The following is an 18,239-nucleotide window of genomic DNA, read 5'->3' on the forward strand; positions in this document are numbered from 1 at the left end:
GTGTGTGTCAGAGAGAGAGAGAATGGATTGAGGGTAATGATGCCTAAAAAGGACGGATGAAGCAAAAGAAAGAGGTTTGTCTCATGCGGCTGCCCCTGTGTGTAAGTCACATTCAAAATTATAATATATGCATATACAGTATGCACACACACACACAGTTTATTTACTTTGACATTGAGATGACACAACAGTCCCAATCATCCTAAAATAAAAACAAAGCCTAATATTCTAATAATGCACACATCATGTATATTTTGTGCGTTCTGGCAGTAGCAGGTTCTGTATCAGGATGCTCGGTCCAGCAAAATGTGGCAGTACTAACCAAAAACAACACAATTATTCGACTGATGTAGGACCTGTTTCTCTTCAGTGCCCACTGACCTTCAACTGCATTTCCTAAATCCATCATTCAGAACAATTCTGAGCATCTTGCCATGGAGACCTGCTTGCACCTTACAAAAACACAATGATATGTTGAGCTAAGAAAGGTTTGATGTTCATAGATTGAAGGATGAGTGTAATCGCTTAGCTTACTGAATATATTTGTGACTATTACACTGTGTCTACACCGGACACGGCATGATGCGATAATATTATAACTTCACATTTTGTCCACTCTAGATGCGGCACGACAATGCCATCAGAACAAGCCACGTGTCACGCCGGTGTAGACACGGTGTTTATATGTGTGCACATGTGAATAGTAAAAAAAGGACATTTCTAGTTCAATTAGAAATATACAGAGACAACACTGGTCTGAGATCAGCTGTCTCATTTAAATCACTATGACAATGTGCTCGCAACACAACGTGAATTGATCCAGATTTCTATAAATGGTATTGTATATAATAGACTTTTAAAAGCCTTTAAGGATTATTTAAATGACAAAACTGACTTCTATTGGACGCAATAGAAAGTGTGCAACAAATTTAGGAAAATCTTACATTTTAGTCAAAACATTACACAATTTGTTCCATCCAGTTTAGAGGAGCTACAAAGTCAAAGCTAAGAGACAAAAACTGTATATAAAGTCCTAAAAGATGGCTGATATGGGGCTTATTCATTAACAAATATGAAACAACAGCATAACTTTAATTTACTTTCAGGATTTGGTTTGGCTGAGTGCCTTTAAACTGCTTACATGATTTGCTAGCACTTGATGTGTTTTGAGGCCCTTAACACTTAGTGATCCAGATTATGTAACATGCATTAGATGTACAGTATATTGCCAGACAAGCTGCAATGTCACACACAGGCCCAGCTCTCTCATAACTCAACGATCAATGCCATTGGGCCCATGATTCAAAACAAACATACAGATGATTATAATTAAACTAAATAAAAGAAAACACTATAGAATAATTGTCTATAGGCCTACATTACAACTCTGTCACTGACCAAAAAAAAGTTGAGAAGCAACTTTCAAAGCCACAAGAGTTTAATGATTTAAGATGTTTCAATGTATTCAATTCTAAAACTCTATTTAAGTGGGCCCATCCATTTTAAGCACCATGCAATGGTTTACTATTGCATTTAAAAGCACGTGCATGCAACAAAGTTAGGGAAGATGGACGACCTTGACATGCAGTACACATTGCCTAATAATATCGGATTTGATTTGTATTAAAGTGGGGAATGTTCTGCAGAGACGTAGCCAATCTCATCTCTGTCATGTTTGAAGAACAGCGCTTTCTGCTGTTAAAGATATGTAATGCACTTCTCCATCCAACAGTCTATCTGAAAATGTGGCATTTTTTCCATCCATTTACAACGACATTATTATTTGCAGGTGTTATATCATGAATATTGTAACCAAGGATTTGTAGAGCTTTCTAGACCCAGTCTACTGTAAAACACAATAGTATTCAAATTTGTTAAAAAGACCATTCAAACATATTTCTGGACAAAGAAGAACATATTATTATGCAAATTGACATACAAGACAAATGTGGTGTATTCACGAGAATAATTGGAGATGGATTTTGCATATCAATCATAACATTTTACATGGAGGTACATCACATTTACCACTATCTCCTTATAACATTGTGTTATTGTATGGTGAACTACAAGACTGCAGTTGAATCTGTTCTTGAAAAATATACAATAAACCTTTAATGTAAATGTCCAGCAGTTAAAGGTAAGATAAACATCTTGTTTAGTGTTTTTGTATGACTGATGTTTTATGTGCGCATGTACATGCTTGTTTATGTGTACAAGATGAGATGAGGAAGTCGATTGAGGAGTTTTTCTCCTCGGCTCTTGTCAAAAGTAAAACACTCAATAACACAACTTTAGATCATAACACATGAAGTTTGAACATCATCAGGTGCAGTGATTTATTGAATGTTCATAAACCCTGATGTCACACACATAATCGCTACGTTGCTCCATAGTTTCTTACTAATGTGTTGTAGAAAGCTTTACAAATCCTTGGTTACAATATTCATGATGTAACACCTGCAAATAATAATGTTGTTGTATATGGGGAGAAAATGCCACTTTAGAAAGTTACCTGGCGTTTACGAGCGTCACTCACGTCACGAGGAGCCATGTTGGAAGAATGGGCGTATCCAACAGCGCTGGGCGTGTCTAATAGTGTGTCGGTCGAATACTGCTGATTTGCGATATTTCCATCCTCAAACCGGAAATAAATCCTGAATTTATTATTAAAAGCATTAAGTGAAATAAATGGTTTATTAACATTAAAACATTGAACGTTTTTTATAAACATAACCGTTCCGAAAAAAGATTCCGGGTTGTGGTGGGATATTACAATAAGTTGTTTTTAAACGTCTAAAGGGCTCGTTTAACACGTTAAAATGATATTCTCGACAAATAATTGTATTGAACTGTGTGTGAATTGGATGATTAACTGCACTGATCTATTTTGTAGTGATCTCCATTTCTCCCAGGTCTGGTTCCTCTAGGTGTCGTTGCCTCGTCTGGACGCGTTGAAAATGCTTTTATTATAAAGTTCCCTCTGAAGTGTCTTTTTAACGAAGTGTCATACAAGTTTCATACTCATCCTAATTGCCATTGTTATAAGGTTGGCAAATCAAACAATTCACTTGAAAGCCACGCCTCTGTTTTCATTTGCATCGCCAACCTGTGTCCTAATAGTATTGTGATGTAAGGGAGTAGGGCTGCGGTGTCCTGCAGTTAATGAGGGGGTGGGGACTAAGGTAATTGCCTGGTTGTTACAGTATCTAACGTGCATGATTGACATACCCGGTTACATACCTATGCATCGTAAATTAAACAGTATTATTTAAAGCATCCTTTATCGTGGACACTTTGTATGCGAGAAATTCTTTGTATTCTCTTTGTATCGTGTTCTTCTTTGTATGAATACTTTGTATACACAATGAAATCGACTGGGCTATGTGCCCATTTGTTTTCTTATAAATTATTCATGCAAAAATGCATAGATCCTCTTGCCAGAACTTGTTCTTATGTCTGGGCGGAGTGGTTGAATTCGTACACTGACACACAGGCTGTGGCAAAATGGTTAACTGAATTTGTGAAAGGATGATTTTAACCACTTAAGCAAACATGCAATTAGCTTCTTCTTATATTTAGCTGGACTCATCTAGCCTGTTCTGGAAAGTAAAATGGTAAATGGTCTATTTACATAATAGCAGTGAGTTGTAATGTGAAAACCAGGTTAGAGTGTCAGTTCCCACGCCCTCTTATATGGACTTTGTAAAACTTGGCTGCTAAATGTAATCATAAAGGATAAAGTGCGGCGTCTATCTCTTTGGACATTTGCAGCCCATTCCGTGAAAATGTCAACCTTACCATGAAAAAATTAAAGTTTTTTACTGTGGTAACAGCACAGATATTAACATTTGGTGGTTCACATACCCATGTGAGAACTCTCTGCAAATTTGTAAAGCATTTGTTTTATTTTTACTGCATGATTTTTCATAGTCAGGTAAGTGCCATTGTCAGGATTGTCACATCTATAACGCCTCATATTCCTCAAAATTTTAATAAAGTCATTAATTAATGTTCTATAAAGACGAATCCCTTCCCCGTTAATTGGGTATAGCTCCAGGATTGTGCATTTTATGCAGTTTGTCGTCTCCGGAAAACGCGTCTTTTTTGTCACATCCATAGCGCATGTTTATTGCCCATTTCATCTTGTTTCCTGTGCAAAATAATTCAAGGTTGTTTATATGAATTTTTACTACATTTTGCTTTGGAATATATAAATATATATACATATATATATATGTGTGTGTGTGTGTTTATCAGATGATGACTAAATGTAATCTTTTTTTACATATGCCCACAGGAGCAAATTCTTTAAAATACTTCTACATTGCTGCTTCTCGATTCAGTATTTTTGAGTACATGTCAATCGGTCTGGTGGATGAAGAGCAGTTTATGTACTTCAACAGCAACATAATGAAAAGCATGCAAACCACAATATACTAAATATATTTAACAATGTGAAACACAAAAATTTGTGCTCGGATCAAACATTCACATTAACAAGTCATGTTAAATTACATATTCCTCATATCAATACTTCTTTATGTGGTTACAGTAAAGCCTGAACTTTGGGATTGCCAGTGAAATAAAACAGAACACAACAACCTAAACCTTCAAAACATCAGATAAAATGGGCAGCATCACCCTAAGAGAAGCATTCTCAATCTCAAATCTAACGCAAGTAAATTATCCTCAGGGATCGGTTCTGGGACCCGTGCTGTTCTCCATATACATGCTGCCCCTCGGAAACATTATTAAAAACATGGAATTAGCTTCCATTGCTATGCAGATGATACTCAGCTATATATCTCATCAAGACCAGATGATTCCGCATACTGTTTAATCTTGAGAGCAACTGAACTGATCTTAACCCTAGATCTGCTGTATCTCACATTTGCAAATTCATCCAGAAGTGCTGCTGAGGCCTGGTTTCACCTGAGATGGATAGCAGTGGAATTCTATATTAAATACTTGGGTTGCAAGTTATAAGTTATACATTTCTTGAACTATATTTAGTATTAACATCTTTTTTTGCTAAATATATGATATTCGTGTTTTTTATAAATCTTTTCTTTTTCATACTTACCAACATTTTGCTTACACCCATAGGCCTATTGAGTAAGCCTTCTTAACCGTTAAGCTCCATGATGCTGAGTTGAACAAGTTAAAAGGCTGATATTGGTTTAGAGGAAAAAATAAGGTATCTGTTTATCGGGATTCATCTTGCCACTGCTTGTGATTTGGGTTTTTTTATGTTACCGGCAGCACCACTTTTACTTGTTTACTATTTAGATGATCAGCCAGTTTAAGATCATCAGCAAAATACCATCACTGTGTTATTGAACAGCCCCTACAACAAAACCCAAAATAAATAGAAAGGCATCATTGCAATTGCGTTTATTGTGGCGCTACATCATACATCGTTTTGGGGTAATAGGGCCACCATCAAAATTGCAGATGAACAGCTACTATTAGGGCCTGATATTGTTTGTGTGGTTGAAAAATGCGCAGTGTAAAAAACATAACCAGCAAACATAGTTTAAGACCTATATTTTGTGGGTTTATTGTGTCTATTCACTTAATTCCAACGGTTATTTATTTATGTATCCCTCATACCAAAAGGTACACTCGTTTACATTTATGCATTTGGCAAACGCTTTTATCCAAAGCGACTTACATTGTATTATACTAAACGTTTGTAGCATGCTACAACCCATCACACTATCTGATCTCAAAACTCACCTAGAATTAATCCAAAATCGACCTTTCTCATACACCTAAACTCTGGAATAGCCTTCCTGACACTATTCGAGGATCAGACACACTCTCCAATTAAAATCTTGATTAAAGACACATATTTTCAGCCAAACATTCACTTAATGCAAAATATGCAAAATAAACCACCGACTGCTGACATTAGATATTATTTACTATACACTGATATTATTTATTAGAAAAGAATAAAGAATTGAGCTTTTCTTATTTTCTCTTGTTGAGCTGCTTTGAGACAATGCACATTGTGAAAAGCGATATATAAATAAAATTTAATTGAAACAACTTCACGAGACCGGAAAGTGCAATTTGGAATCTACACTCCGTAGCAGCAGGTGGCGGAAATTAACGAAGACGCTTGATGCCAACTTCCGTAAATAAACAAGACGAAGAAGAAGCGTGTGGGCGTTTACAGGTGTGTGACTCAATAATCGTCCCAGCAAACATCTTCCGACGGCAGACATAATTATTTACCGACAGAACTGTCGTCGAATATGAAACAAACATGATATGTGTCGCGCTTGCGCTTGTTCTTATGGGGATTAATCTCGCCGCTTCTGGTAAGTAATGAAGATGTTGTTTTGTATTGACGATAGCAACACTTTTACTTGTTTACCATTTAGAAATGTATTTCCATGGATGCAAACTAAATACAACCAAATTCACTTGTCAAAGCAAACCATTCATTAAATCACGCCCATGTCTTCGCTAAACAACCCCACATCCTGGACATTGACCCAACTAATCTATTTACTCTTACAAGTGTGTTGTGTTCATGAGTAATGTGCAATGTTACTACTATTTTTAAAGTAATGACGTGCTGTTGGCACGTGATGACGTACGGTGAAAAAGAAAGTTGAGTAAACGAAGATAAGGATTCACTACTCTCTTGTGGCCTGTATTGTTCTTAAATCATCTTGACCAGGGGTCTCCAACGGGGTGCACGTGGGCACCTGGTAGCCCGCATGAACTCTGTAAGGTGCCCGCTAAATACAGGGCTCACCAATAATGCTCAAGACAGTTGACAAATCTGTGACTATAACGATCAGCCAAGTGCTACACATTCATGAGTTTATTATTAGCAAAAGTGCAAAAATATCTGAAAGAAATCTGAATTTGGTTCTGTGAGTGTAAAAATAAGGCATCACATGTTTAAAGTATGTTATCCTCTAGAGGATTTTAGATATTTTGGCAGCCCTAGCTTACAAAAAGGTTGGAGACCCCTGAACTTGACAATACCACAAAGTGGATGATCCTAGACTTTTATACGTTAATTGGACTCAGTAGTTTGTTTATCTTTAACATGCATTTGTAATTACAAGTTTTTTGCTTTTACATGATGCTGCATCCACGATACTGTCAGTGGAGTGCCAGCTAAATCTTTGGATGCTATTAAACCAGTTAGTAGTTTGGTGTTGCCATTTAACAGAGAGAAAATAGTGTACATGTTTATGTTAATCACTGAATAAAATTACATTGTCATGTTTAAATGGGCAAATGCAACCTTTAATATAAAATAACTTTATACTATAAAAAGGCAAACTGACCTATATTTTCATGTCTGTCTACAGGAAAACACTCTCTGCAGTACTTATGCACTGCTGTGTACGGAGACATTAACATCCCAGCGCTAACAGTTGTTGGGATGATTGATGGTCATCAGTTCATGTACTTTGACAGTGACACAAATAAAGCTGTACCAAAGACAGAGTGGATGAGACACTATGGAGGAGCAGATTACTGGGACAGAGATACTCAGGATGTCATCGATCGCTATAATGATCACAAAACCATCATGCAATCTATAATGAATTATTACAACCAGTCCATGTCAAAAGGTAAAGTATATTGTACAAACAACAAACAAACAAACTTGTGGTGATGATATGGATGATCTCTCTGATGTAACATGCTCAAAATATATTCTCGTATATATATATGGTCATAATACATTGTGATCACTGTTATGCTGCGTTCACACCAAATGCGAATAAAGCGTTAAACGCGAGTGATTTACATGTTAAGTACCTACTTGCGGCGCGAATGAGTGCGCTTATGCGGCGCATGATGCGAAATGAGTGTTCACGTGATTCACGCAGGTTGAACAATCTGAATTTTTGCGAAAATTTGTGCCATGTTAACCAATCAGGAGCTTGCTCTAGTAGGGATGTGTTTGTGACATAGCGAGCGCAGGCAGAAATCCGAAACAACAATGAAGGACTGCGACTCCAAAGGAACTGATGGACCCAGACACGGCGCCGAACGAGTCTACATCATTCTTCAGCCTTCCATAGCACATGATGCACAGCTACCCTCTCAACAAAATCCATATCAGCCATTTTGCAACCAGACTGGACCTGCCTGGCAGAAGCCCCTCCCATGACGCAAATTCACGTCTGTAATGAAGCTAATTTCAGGCGCGAATGATACTCAAAAGAAACTCAAAATGGTCAAATGTCCAACTACACACGAAAAGCGTGGTTTACCGCATTTGGTGTGAACACTCTAAGTTAGCTCCAGCCAGGGCAGACTCTAAATCACTTAATGTTGTTTCCATTTCTCAGATGTTAACACCTTTCAGATGATGTACGGCTGTGAGCTGGATGATGATGGGACTACTCAAGGAGAAATGCAGTGTGGTTATAATGGAGAAGACTTCATCAGTTTTGATAGAAACACACACAGGTGGACTGCTGGAGAAACGTATCCTGAAGCTGTCAATATCATGAACCAATGGGATACTGGTGGAGCTAGAGCAACATACTGGAAAGCATACCTGGAGAGCATGTGCTTTGAGCGACTAAAGAAGTTTGTGAGCAACGGCAAAGACACTATAGAGAGAAAAGGTACAAATTTCAGATTCTTTGTTGAAAAACCTTCACCTTGTAAGCAAGCAAGGCAAGAGTATACATCCAGAAGTTGAATCTTTAAATTAAATTCCTTACTGATGAGTGTGTGAAACAACGCAGGGGATATTTGAGTAAATGAGAATATACAAGTCTTAAAACCAAATACAGATATAATGTTATTTTCACTATATTTATGTCACAGATAAATAATGTTTGATTTTAGTAGATTCATGTAAACCTATGATGATTAATTATTTCCTGTAGTTGCACCCGAAGTGTCTCTACTACAGCAGAGCTCCTCGTCTCCAGTTATCTGTCATGCAACAGGTTTCTACCCAAAAAACATCACAATGACCTGGAAGAAAAACCATGAGGATCTTAATGAAGATGTGGAGGTCTGTGAAACTTTACAAAACGAAGACGGAACGTTCCAGAAGAGCATCAGTCTCTCAGTGAAGTCTGAGGAGTGGAAGAAGAATCCAGATGTCTATAGATGTGTGATTCAACATGTGGGAGCAGAGACAGAGATTGTTGTCACTCTGAATGAAAACAACATCAAGTCTAACTCCGGTATGTGTACAACACACAAAGGTTTTTTTTAATATGGCAAATAGTCTAGGTGGTGTATTTCATTGTCTGCCTGAATAAATCAACAAGTTTTATCTGTTGATGTCAGTTATTATTGGTCAATTCCATTATGTTCATACAGAGGTTCACATTACTGTATCACTGTGTGTTTAAATTGTGATATATTGTTCTGGTTTATTGCAGCTTCTGACAACATCATTGTGAAATGTTTGGTGTTTGGTGCAGTGGTTCTTGGATGTGTGGTGGCTCTCACTGTCTTTGCTGTTAAAAAGAAGCTCAATGTGTGCAGGAAGTGCAGAGATCTTAAGAGCTCAAATTTAACAGGTGAATTTAGTTTTATAAATATGACTGCATTGTTCTGAATTACTGTACTTAATTCTGATCATTCTGATTATTAAATCAATGTATATTTCTTTATTGTTACAGGCTATGTGAGGGGCAATAGTAAGTATTATTTTCTTTTATACAGAAATAAGTTTGAGCTATAGGTAAAAGGTTTACAGCGTCTCACAGTACTACCTCCTGTTTTATTTTATAGCCACAGATGCTGCATTAGAAATGATAGATGAACCACAGCTTGACAGCAAACTTAAATCTGATCCTAGTTCTGAGAGGACCAGTAGGTGACATCAAGCGACGAGGTTGCGAATTGCAACCAACGGCTCACTCAACTCCTCCCTCTCGAAGCACCACTACGGCTGACACAAAATGGCGAATTATATTCAAGGGTCCTGCTATGCATGTAGATAAAAATAGCTTATTCTTAACATACAAATGTAACGCTTCATAATGTAAGCTCTTTAAACACCTCTGAAAGCATAGGAATCTATATTATATAGAATTTCTATTAACAGATAAAAAATGGGTGGATGTGTGCGTGTGTGTTTTAGACTTTTTTGTGAATATTTCGAAAGCACATACATTTGTGCACAAAATACAGTTTATAACTAGAGGTGTGATTTCTTTTATACTTCTTTAATAAATATTTTGTCGTATTTTAACTTTATTGCTTTATTGATTATATCAAAATCTTAAAATGATCATTTAGAGCAATATTAAGAATATTTAGTAAGCTCTGTACATTTGATTCTACTGCCTCCTCTTCATCTCTGTGTCTGAGCAAAAGATCTAGATGTGCTCAAAGCATGTTTGAAAGTCTTGATATTTCTTAATAGCACTAAAGCGAAACATACACAGAGCGAAAGAAAACAGAGAAAATGAAATTTAGTCCATAATCTCTTATTTCCTTCCCTTCATGACATCCTAAGTATGACTGATTTTCTTCCGAGTTATAATGAATAGTATGCTGGCTGTCTTTGAGTTATTACTTATTATTGCACAAAGTAGAATCTCTTACATGTCTCAGAACCAAAAGGGTTTTATTTTACCCGTGTTTTGGCATTTCAAAAGGCATCACAAACCTGGGAAAAGTGATGATTTTATTTGACTGTAAAAAATAAGTAATACAGCTAAAATGGTATGACATTTAATTTTTGGATGAAATATTTAATAGCATGTTGATGTAGTACTTGATGTGCCTGAGAAACATTTCATTTAGGATCTCATCTTTAGTGCTGCAGTTTACTGTAAATATTAATGCTATTTTTACGTATATGACATAATTTTTCTTATTATTAAGTAGGTCTGTCTTTAGGGTATCTACAAGCAGAGGTATGATAAAAATGTCAGAAGACGAATATGCATCAAAGAGTAATTTTGTGTTGATGTTTTTTTTACATTTATTTTTACTGAATAACTTTGCAACTACATGTTTTCAGACAGGTTTTACAAAGTGTAGCGTCTCCCTCACCTGAGATGAGTATTTTGTGTCAGGAACAGTGAGTGCAAGGCAGAAAACCCAGACGCAGACAGCATGGGAGGGGTTAACAAAAAACTAATAAATTCAAAACAAAAACCCACCAGTAGCTGTTCGTAAATTTTCATTTATAGGCCTAATATGAAACTTTTGTTTTCTACTTTGTAGAAAGATGTGTGATGACTAAATCAATATTTAAGCTAAATATTTGTCTATCCTCAGGAATGGAATACATTGTCGTGTCGTGAGGAAATATAGTTTAATACATTTCATCAGATTTCAGCATATGAAGATAAAGAGCAGTTTATGTATTTCAGCAGCAACACAATGAATTGTTTGCCAATCACAGGTTGGAGATATTGGAAGATGCATCATCATGTTTTCAGAAACGACACAATCTTAAAGGTTCGGTTCAACCAATCCAAGTCAACAGGTATTTGCCATGAACTTAACCATCAAACCCAAACATGCATAAAATCTCATTCCACATTATCACAGCAGGCCTATTACTGGGTATATTTTAGGTGTTAAAATCCCACCTAGGAACTCTCAGTTCCAAGGGCGAAACACGGTACCTACTGCACTACTCACTATATGGGAAACTGAACCAGTACCCACGTCTCTGTACTATACCAGAGGGAACCCTGCCGACTACGCCAGAATGTGACGAGGTGGTGAAATTTGAGACACAGAGTACGTTTTATTCACGAAGAAAGTGATTCATGTGAAGTTGCAAACTGAAAATGATTTCAGAAGCTCATTTATCTTTATGTTGGCGCAGCATTTTCTTGCTTGTCACATTTCTGTTGACTGTGTCATTACGTATTACTTATTTCCTGTGTTAAAAACATTAACACACCTTGTATTTGAGTCACTGGTGATTGTGGCTGGATCCCAGTCCGTGTGTCCCTTGTGTTTGTGAACTTTTATGTTACTTCCTGTTCTGTGCCATGTTTTGTAGTCCTTTGTAAGTGTATTAGTTCCTCCAGGTGTGTCTTTTATTCCAGTATTTAGTTTTTGTGCAACTTATATTTCGTTATGCTGTCTGTAGCACATATTTATACATACAACAGGTTGGAGGAAAGCCGAATGTGGTGTCTCTTGCTCATAAAAGAAAACTAATATTGAATTCCGTGCATATTTAAAATATCAAACTAAATTCAAGGTTCTGATCTTCCCCATATTCTTGTTTTAAGCATCAATTTTTACATGTCTTGGGTTATTTTACTTACTGCATCTTGATTTAAGATTTTCGTGCTGCAAAACAAAGACGAAAATACTTTTGTAAGAACTATCTGACTACTGAGCTGGGCCGCAAGTGTGAGTCAAATAACGTTTGCTCCATCAGTGCTAAACAAAACAACGTTTAGGCTAAACCCACCGGCCAGTCTTTCTTTTTCACTTTTTTCTCAGATTTCACTAAGATTTTGGTATCATTCAGTCAATATTAACAAGAAGATATTCACAAAATAATCTGTAGGATGATTTTTTGAAGGACTGCCGGGTTTTCAAAAGCAGCGGTGTATCAGACGAATTTGAAGTTTTTTTCTTTTTCCATTTAGCTTTGCTTTATTATTTACTTTATTTTATTAAATAACTACTGATCTTAACCCTAGATCTGCTGAATCTCACATTTGCAAATTCATCCAAAAGTGCTGCTGAGGCCTGGTTTCACCTGAGATGGATAGCAGTGGAATTCTTTATTGAATACTTGGGTTGCAAGTTATAAGTTATACATTTCTTGAACTATAGTTAGTATTAAAATCTTATAATAATTTATAATAATTTACCCATGTTTTGCTAAATATATGATATTCGTGTTTTTGTATAAACCTTTTATTTTTCATACTACCAACATTTTGCTTACACCCATAGGCCTTCTTACTTTGTTTCTGTACAGTTAAGTTTCATTATGCTGATGTGGTTGAACAAGTTAAAAAGGCTGATATGGGTTTAGATGATCAAATAAAGTCTAAACTAAATCTTTGAGGTAGGCTTCTGCTGAGAAATAACGTAGATATAAAAAAGTCTTTGCAGTTCATAACAAACAGACGAAATATAAGAATGTTAGATCAAATGCTCTGCGAGCTTTTTATATAATTTTACAAATTTCAATAATAAATGTATGCTGCCCTTTTGGAAAAACACAGGTGACAATAGGATAGATAACAAAACATCATACGTAATGTTAAAAGGGCGTATCACTTTTAACAAAAGATGAACGAAAATATTCAGCTATTCATTCAACTCTCTAAATTAATCTATTGCAGTTTGTTCAAGTATCTCTTGTGTTGACATAAATACAAAATAAAGGTGACTTATAAACTAAAGCAATGTTTGGGGCAGATTTATCAGTATTTATTCAGTGTTATGTTGGGTTTGGGTCATGGGATTTGTAGAGTTAACTGGGCGTTTACTCAGGTGTGCTTCCACACATTAGCCAGTCAGCCCAACAAAAACGAAAGTCTTTTAACCGAGCAGACAGTATTATTTACCGATTGAACTGCTGCCAATATGAAGCAAACATGCGATGTGTAGTGCTTCTGTTTATCGGGATTCATCTTGCCACTGCTGGTAAGTGATTTGGGGCTTTTTTATGTTACCGGCAGCACCACTTTTACTTGTTAACTATTTAGATGATCAACCAGTTTAAGATCATCAGCAGAATACCATCACTGTGTTATTGAACAGTCCCTACAACAAAACCAAAAAAAAATAGTAACACATTATTGTGTTTAAGTGCGTTTTGTGTTTTGGGGTAATACCATCAAAACTGCAGATGTACAGCTACAGGGCCTGATATTGTTTGTGTGGATGAAAAATTCACAGTGTAAAAACATTACAACCAGCAAACATAGTTTTAGACCTATATTTTGGCGGTTTATTGTGTCTATTCACTTAATTCCAACGGTTATTTATTTTTTATCCAAAGCGACTTACATTGCATTACTATACATTTGTAGCATGTAGGTTCTTAATCCTAAACATGCATTTGTGACTATAAGTTTTGCTTTAACAGGAATACATGACTGCCAGCTAAATGTAATACAAGACTGTTGAGGCTATCTTTAACATTGTTAAATCGGTTAGTATTTGTCATTTAACAGAGTGAATAGTTCACATTACCATCTGTCAATCACTCCATATTTTTTATTATTTCAAACTAAAATTGACTCTAGTTGTTTTCACTATGTCTGTCCACAGGAATGCACTCTCTATTGTACTTCTGCACTGCTGTGTATAGAAATATGAATATTGAAAAGTACACCGTGGTTGGAATGGTGGAAAATCAGCAGTTTATGTACTTTGATAGCGACACAATGAAAGCTGTGCCAAGGACGGAGTGGATGAAACACTTTGATGGAACAGATTATTGGGAGAGGCAAACTGAGATTGTGATTGCTCGATATAACGAATACAAAAACATCATGCAAACTATAATGGATCTATGCAACCAATCCACCTCAGAAGGTATTGACATAAATCAACCCACAAACCTGTATAGAGCACAGTTGTTGCGACTAAATCTTTTAGAAGATTCAGTTTCAGTTTGTTTTTCCTCAATGTTGAAATGTAAAAATGGATCTTTTAATGTGTAAGTCTTTATAAAACAATTTTATTTTTATAATGATAATTAACATCAAGTAAATGTAGTTTCGTTATATTATAAAACAAGAAACACTTTGACATTTGGCAGAATCTGTGGCTTTCATGGCAAATACTGTATATATAAGGTTTAGGCTTTGTAAGGCTCAGCATTCCTTCTCATGCTGATGTCATTTAACCCATTGCATATACTACAACATTACTTTACATGAAGAAATAAGACATTTTTATGTCGTCATGTTCAAGTGGGCGGTTTTGAATTTGTACGACAGATTCTCAATAATACATTACAATGATCAGTCAGGAATGTTAAGTGTGATTCTTACACTAAATGTTGTGTCCCGTTGTCAGATGTTCAAACCTTTCAGATAATGTTTGGATGTGAGCTGGATGATGATGGTTCCACTCGAGGATACTTGCAGTACGGTTATAATGGAGAAGACTTCAACAGCTTTGATAGGAACACACTAAATTGGACCTCTGCTAATTCTGAAGCTGAAATCATCAAGACGAAATGGGATACTAATGAAGCTAAAACACAATACTGGAAAGCTTATCTGGAGATCACATGCTTTGAGCGGATGAAGAAGATTGTAAGCCACGGCAAGGACACTCTGGAGAGAAAAGGTAGAAAATTCAGATGGTTTGATATTCACTTATCAAATATGTGATATGTGAGTAAATACAAGATATAATAAAGTCATAAACTCTTATTAAATACCGACACAGTCTTGTTGTCACTATATTTGTCACTTAGAAATATTGTGTGGTTTTAGTAGATTAATGTAAGCCTATGATGATGAATTTATTTTCTCTCTGTAGTTGCACCTGAGGTGTCTCTGCTGCAGAAGAACTCCTCGTCTCCAGTTATCTGTCACACTACAAGTTTTTACCCAAAAAACATGACAATGACATGGAAGAAAAACCATGAGGATCTTAATGAAGATGTAGAGGTCCGTGAAACTTTGCAAAATGCTGATGGAACGTTCCAGAAGAGCATCAGTCTCTCAGTGAAGTCTGAGGAATGGAAGAAGAATCCAGATGTTTACAGATGTGTGATACAACATGTGTCAGCAGAGAAAGAGATTGTTGTCACTCTGAATGAAAACAACATCAAGTCTAATTCAGGTATGTGTTTGATAGACACTTTGAATAAATCCTTACTATTGCTAATTTTTAATCCATGAAAAAATGTGCACTCTTTTAGCTTGCCAAAGCTGAGAAAAATTGTGTGACCAAACAGCGAAAGAGTATTTATACCAAGCATAACTAATAAATGAAGATCATAAACCATAATTCTAAAATAATAAATATTGGGATATGATCAAAATCGAGCAAATTGTGTAAATGTTTTTTTCAAAAGCCATAAATAGGCTATAGGAGTAAGTCTGCACAAATTGTGACATTAAATTGAAAGGCTATCATCGGTCATTTTCTTTCAAATGAATACAGAGCTCAACATTACTGTATGTGTTGCTGTGTGTTTATTGTGATATATTGTGCTGGTTTATTGCAGCTTCTGACAACATCATTGTGAAATGTTTGTTGATCACCACCACTGTCTTAATTGCTGTTTTGGCTGCCATGTTTTTGCTGTTAAAAAGAGGCTCAATGTGTGTAAGATGTCCAGGCAGGTCAAGAGGTCAAGGTGAATTAAGTTTTGTTAACATGATTACCATTAATGTATTTTTCTATTTTTCTTCTTTCTGATCATTATTAAGCACATGATATTTTTTTATTGTTACAGACTTTGTGAAGGGCAGTAGTAAGTATTGTTTTCTTTTACACACAAATGAGTTTGATCTCTTTATGTATTTTCTACTTTAAAATGGTGTAGATTAGATTAGATTAGATTAGATTAAACTTTATTGTCATTACACATATACAAGTACAGTGTAACAAAATGTAGTTTAGGTCTAACCAGAAGTGCAGTTAGCAAATGCAGGATACACAGTTTGAATAAATACTATAAAAACATCTTACTTACCTCTTATTTGATTTCGCAGCAACAGATTCTGCATGATAATTAACCAAAATAATGTTTTGGTTTTTTTAGATTTAGATTTTAGCCATGTGACAGAACAAACCATTGGGTTATAAATTAATATACGCCAAGTGTTTTTTTCAGAGTATATTACGTTAAATACTTTTGATGTAACATTCACCACAAACACACATGATTAGTCCAGGTGTTTACATCTGCGCATACGTCCAAATGTCCCTATGGCAAAACTTGAGATCAGCCTTAATTGTGGAATGTGGAGACCAGCCTATATTATCTGTGAGGAAATTTGATTCATAGACTTTGAAATATAGAAAGTAACTAGTATTAAAAAATTATGACTTTTACTTCTACTTGAGTATTGTTTTTTTATAATTATCTGTGCTTTTACTTAAAGGAATAGATCACCCAAAAAATTTTATTTTGTCATTGTTTTCTCACCCTGCTGTTGTTACAAAACTGTATACAAACCTGTACCTGTAAAATAACGAAGATATTTTAATAAAAGTTCGTAACCAAGCCGTTTTGAGTCACAGTCTTTTGTCCTATGGGAGTCTATTACCCAAAACAGCTTTGTTACAAACCTTCAGTCAAATATCTTTATTTATGTACAGCACAATATAGAAATGTATACAGGTTTGTACCAACTGCAGGGTGAGCAAATGAGGAATTTTGGTTGAACTATTCTACTCTGCACACCTCTGACCTGTATGACAACTTGCATGGAGTGATAGTTCACCCAAAAATAAACTCAATTTGGTACTACCACCCCAGCTAACACATGACTTACCGGTTACGTGATAATTTATTGGTCATTTCTGGTAATTTCATGATTTACCAGTTGGCAACGTAGCTGCCACGTCCCAGGCGTGTAATTTCATTACCATTAAATTACCAATTCATGACGTCGCCTGCACGAACACCGAGTTGCTTTTAAACAAATGACGTTTATGAAAAAATGAAAGAACTGTACAAAAATTTAATTCAGCTAAAACATAGCCTAAGTGGTGTGTATGAACTGTATAAAATGTTTTTTCAAGTAATTATTTGGTGTTATTTTTATATTATTTAGCACTGGTGGATGTTAAGAGCATATTGACCATGGCAACCGAAATGCACTGAAGACTGAAAACAGCAAAATAATGACGAAAGACCAACAACATCATTAAGTAACACTCATTTCAAAGTGTTTTTGTTCATATTTACCTGTAAATTATTTTATAGCATGCTTAAATCATATGTTATGTACACTGTCTTTATGCTGTTTTATAACTATTATATAGCTATTGTGTAGCCTATTTAGCTGTTATAGATATTACTGTATATAAACCTGTTTATAAAGCTTTTATTATTTTGATAGTGGTAGAAGCTAAATAATAAAATGTTATTGTGTGCTGTTGTACAATAAATGAACTGAATTTTGATTATGCATTTGTCATATATATATATGAATATGTTAATAACTATCTAACGTTGTCACAGCAGTATGATTACGTAATCTGATGACCTCATTTGAGACAACGTAATCTAGTAACGTTGTGACAACTGGAAAAGTGAAATTCCTGATTGGTACATTGTCACAATGTTGCGGTACTGACAAACTACG

General features: G+C 35.6%; 2 protein-coding genes across 3 annotated transcripts; both read left to right on the top strand.

Moving 5' to 3' along the window:
• The first annotated feature begins 6,157 nt into the window (after nt 1–6,157).
• On the top strand, nt 6,158–11,094 carry LOC306910050 (BOLA class I histocompatibility antigen, alpha chain BL3-6-like). Its single transcript, XM_079484268.1, has 7 exons — nt 6,158–6,332; nt 7,344–7,610; nt 8,337–8,618; nt 8,886–9,191; nt 9,393–9,533; nt 9,636–9,653; nt 9,748–11,094. Exons 1-7 carry the CDS (start codon nt 6,278–6,280, stop codon nt 9,834–9,836), a joined length of 1,158 nt encoding a protein of 385 aa, XP_079340394.1. The 5' UTR covers nt 6,158–6,277; the 3' UTR covers nt 9,837–11,094.
• A 2,328-nt stretch (nt 11,095–13,422) lies between these two features.
• LOC306910365 (H-2 class I histocompatibility antigen, Q10 alpha chain-like) lies at nt 13,423–18,056 on the top strand. 2 transcript variants are annotated; one of them, XM_079484884.1, is made up of 7 exons: nt 13,423–13,599; nt 14,230–14,496; nt 14,983–15,258; nt 15,454–15,759; nt 16,148–16,279; nt 16,379–16,396; nt 17,706–18,056. In XM_079484884.1, the coding sequence occupies exons 1-7, from the start codon at nt 13,551–13,553 to the stop codon at nt 17,753–17,755; spliced, it is 1,098 nt and encodes a 365-aa protein (XP_079341010.1). In that variant the 5' UTR covers nt 13,423–13,550; the 3' UTR covers nt 17,756–18,056. The 2 variants fall into 2 exon arrangements, with proteins under 2 accessions (XP_079341010.1, XP_079341011.1); XM_079484885.1 differs by lacking the exon at nt 17,706–18,056 and adding an exon at nt 16,688–17,150 and having other exon boundaries at nt 13,463–13,599.
• The last annotated feature ends 183 nt before the right edge of the window (nt 18,057–18,239 follow it).

The sequence above is a fragment of the Barbatula barbatula genome, assembly GCF_947034865.1.
Source record: "Barbatula barbatula genome assembly, chromosome: 21".
NCBI lineage: Eukaryota > Metazoa > Chordata > Actinopteri > Cypriniformes > Nemacheilidae > Barbatula > Barbatula barbatula.

Bases quoted from the DNA above. Each gene is read 5' to 3' on its own strand.
- LOC306910050 (XM_079484268.1), top strand. From the start codon at position 6,278: ATGATATGTGTCGCGCTTGCGCTTGTTCTTATGGGGATTAATCTCGCC. The intron at 6,333-7,343 runs GTAAGTAATGAA...GTCTGTCTACAG, and splicing joins GATTAATCTCGCCGCTTCTG to GAAAACACTCTCTGCAGTAC. The intron at 9,192-9,392 runs GTATGTGTACAA...GGTTTATTGCAG, and splicing joins CAACATCAAGTCTAACTCCG to CTTCTGACAACATCATTGTG.
- LOC306910365 (XM_079484884.1), top strand. From the start codon at position 13,551: ATGCGATGTGTAGTGCTTCTGTTTATCGGGATTCATCTTGCCACTGCT. The intron at 13,600-14,229 runs GTAAGTGATTTG...GTCTGTCCACAG, and splicing joins GATTCATCTTGCCACTGCTG to GAATGCACTCTCTATTGTAC. The intron at 15,760-16,147 runs GTATGTGTTTGA...GGTTTATTGCAG, and splicing joins CAACATCAAGTCTAATTCAG to CTTCTGACAACATCATTGTG.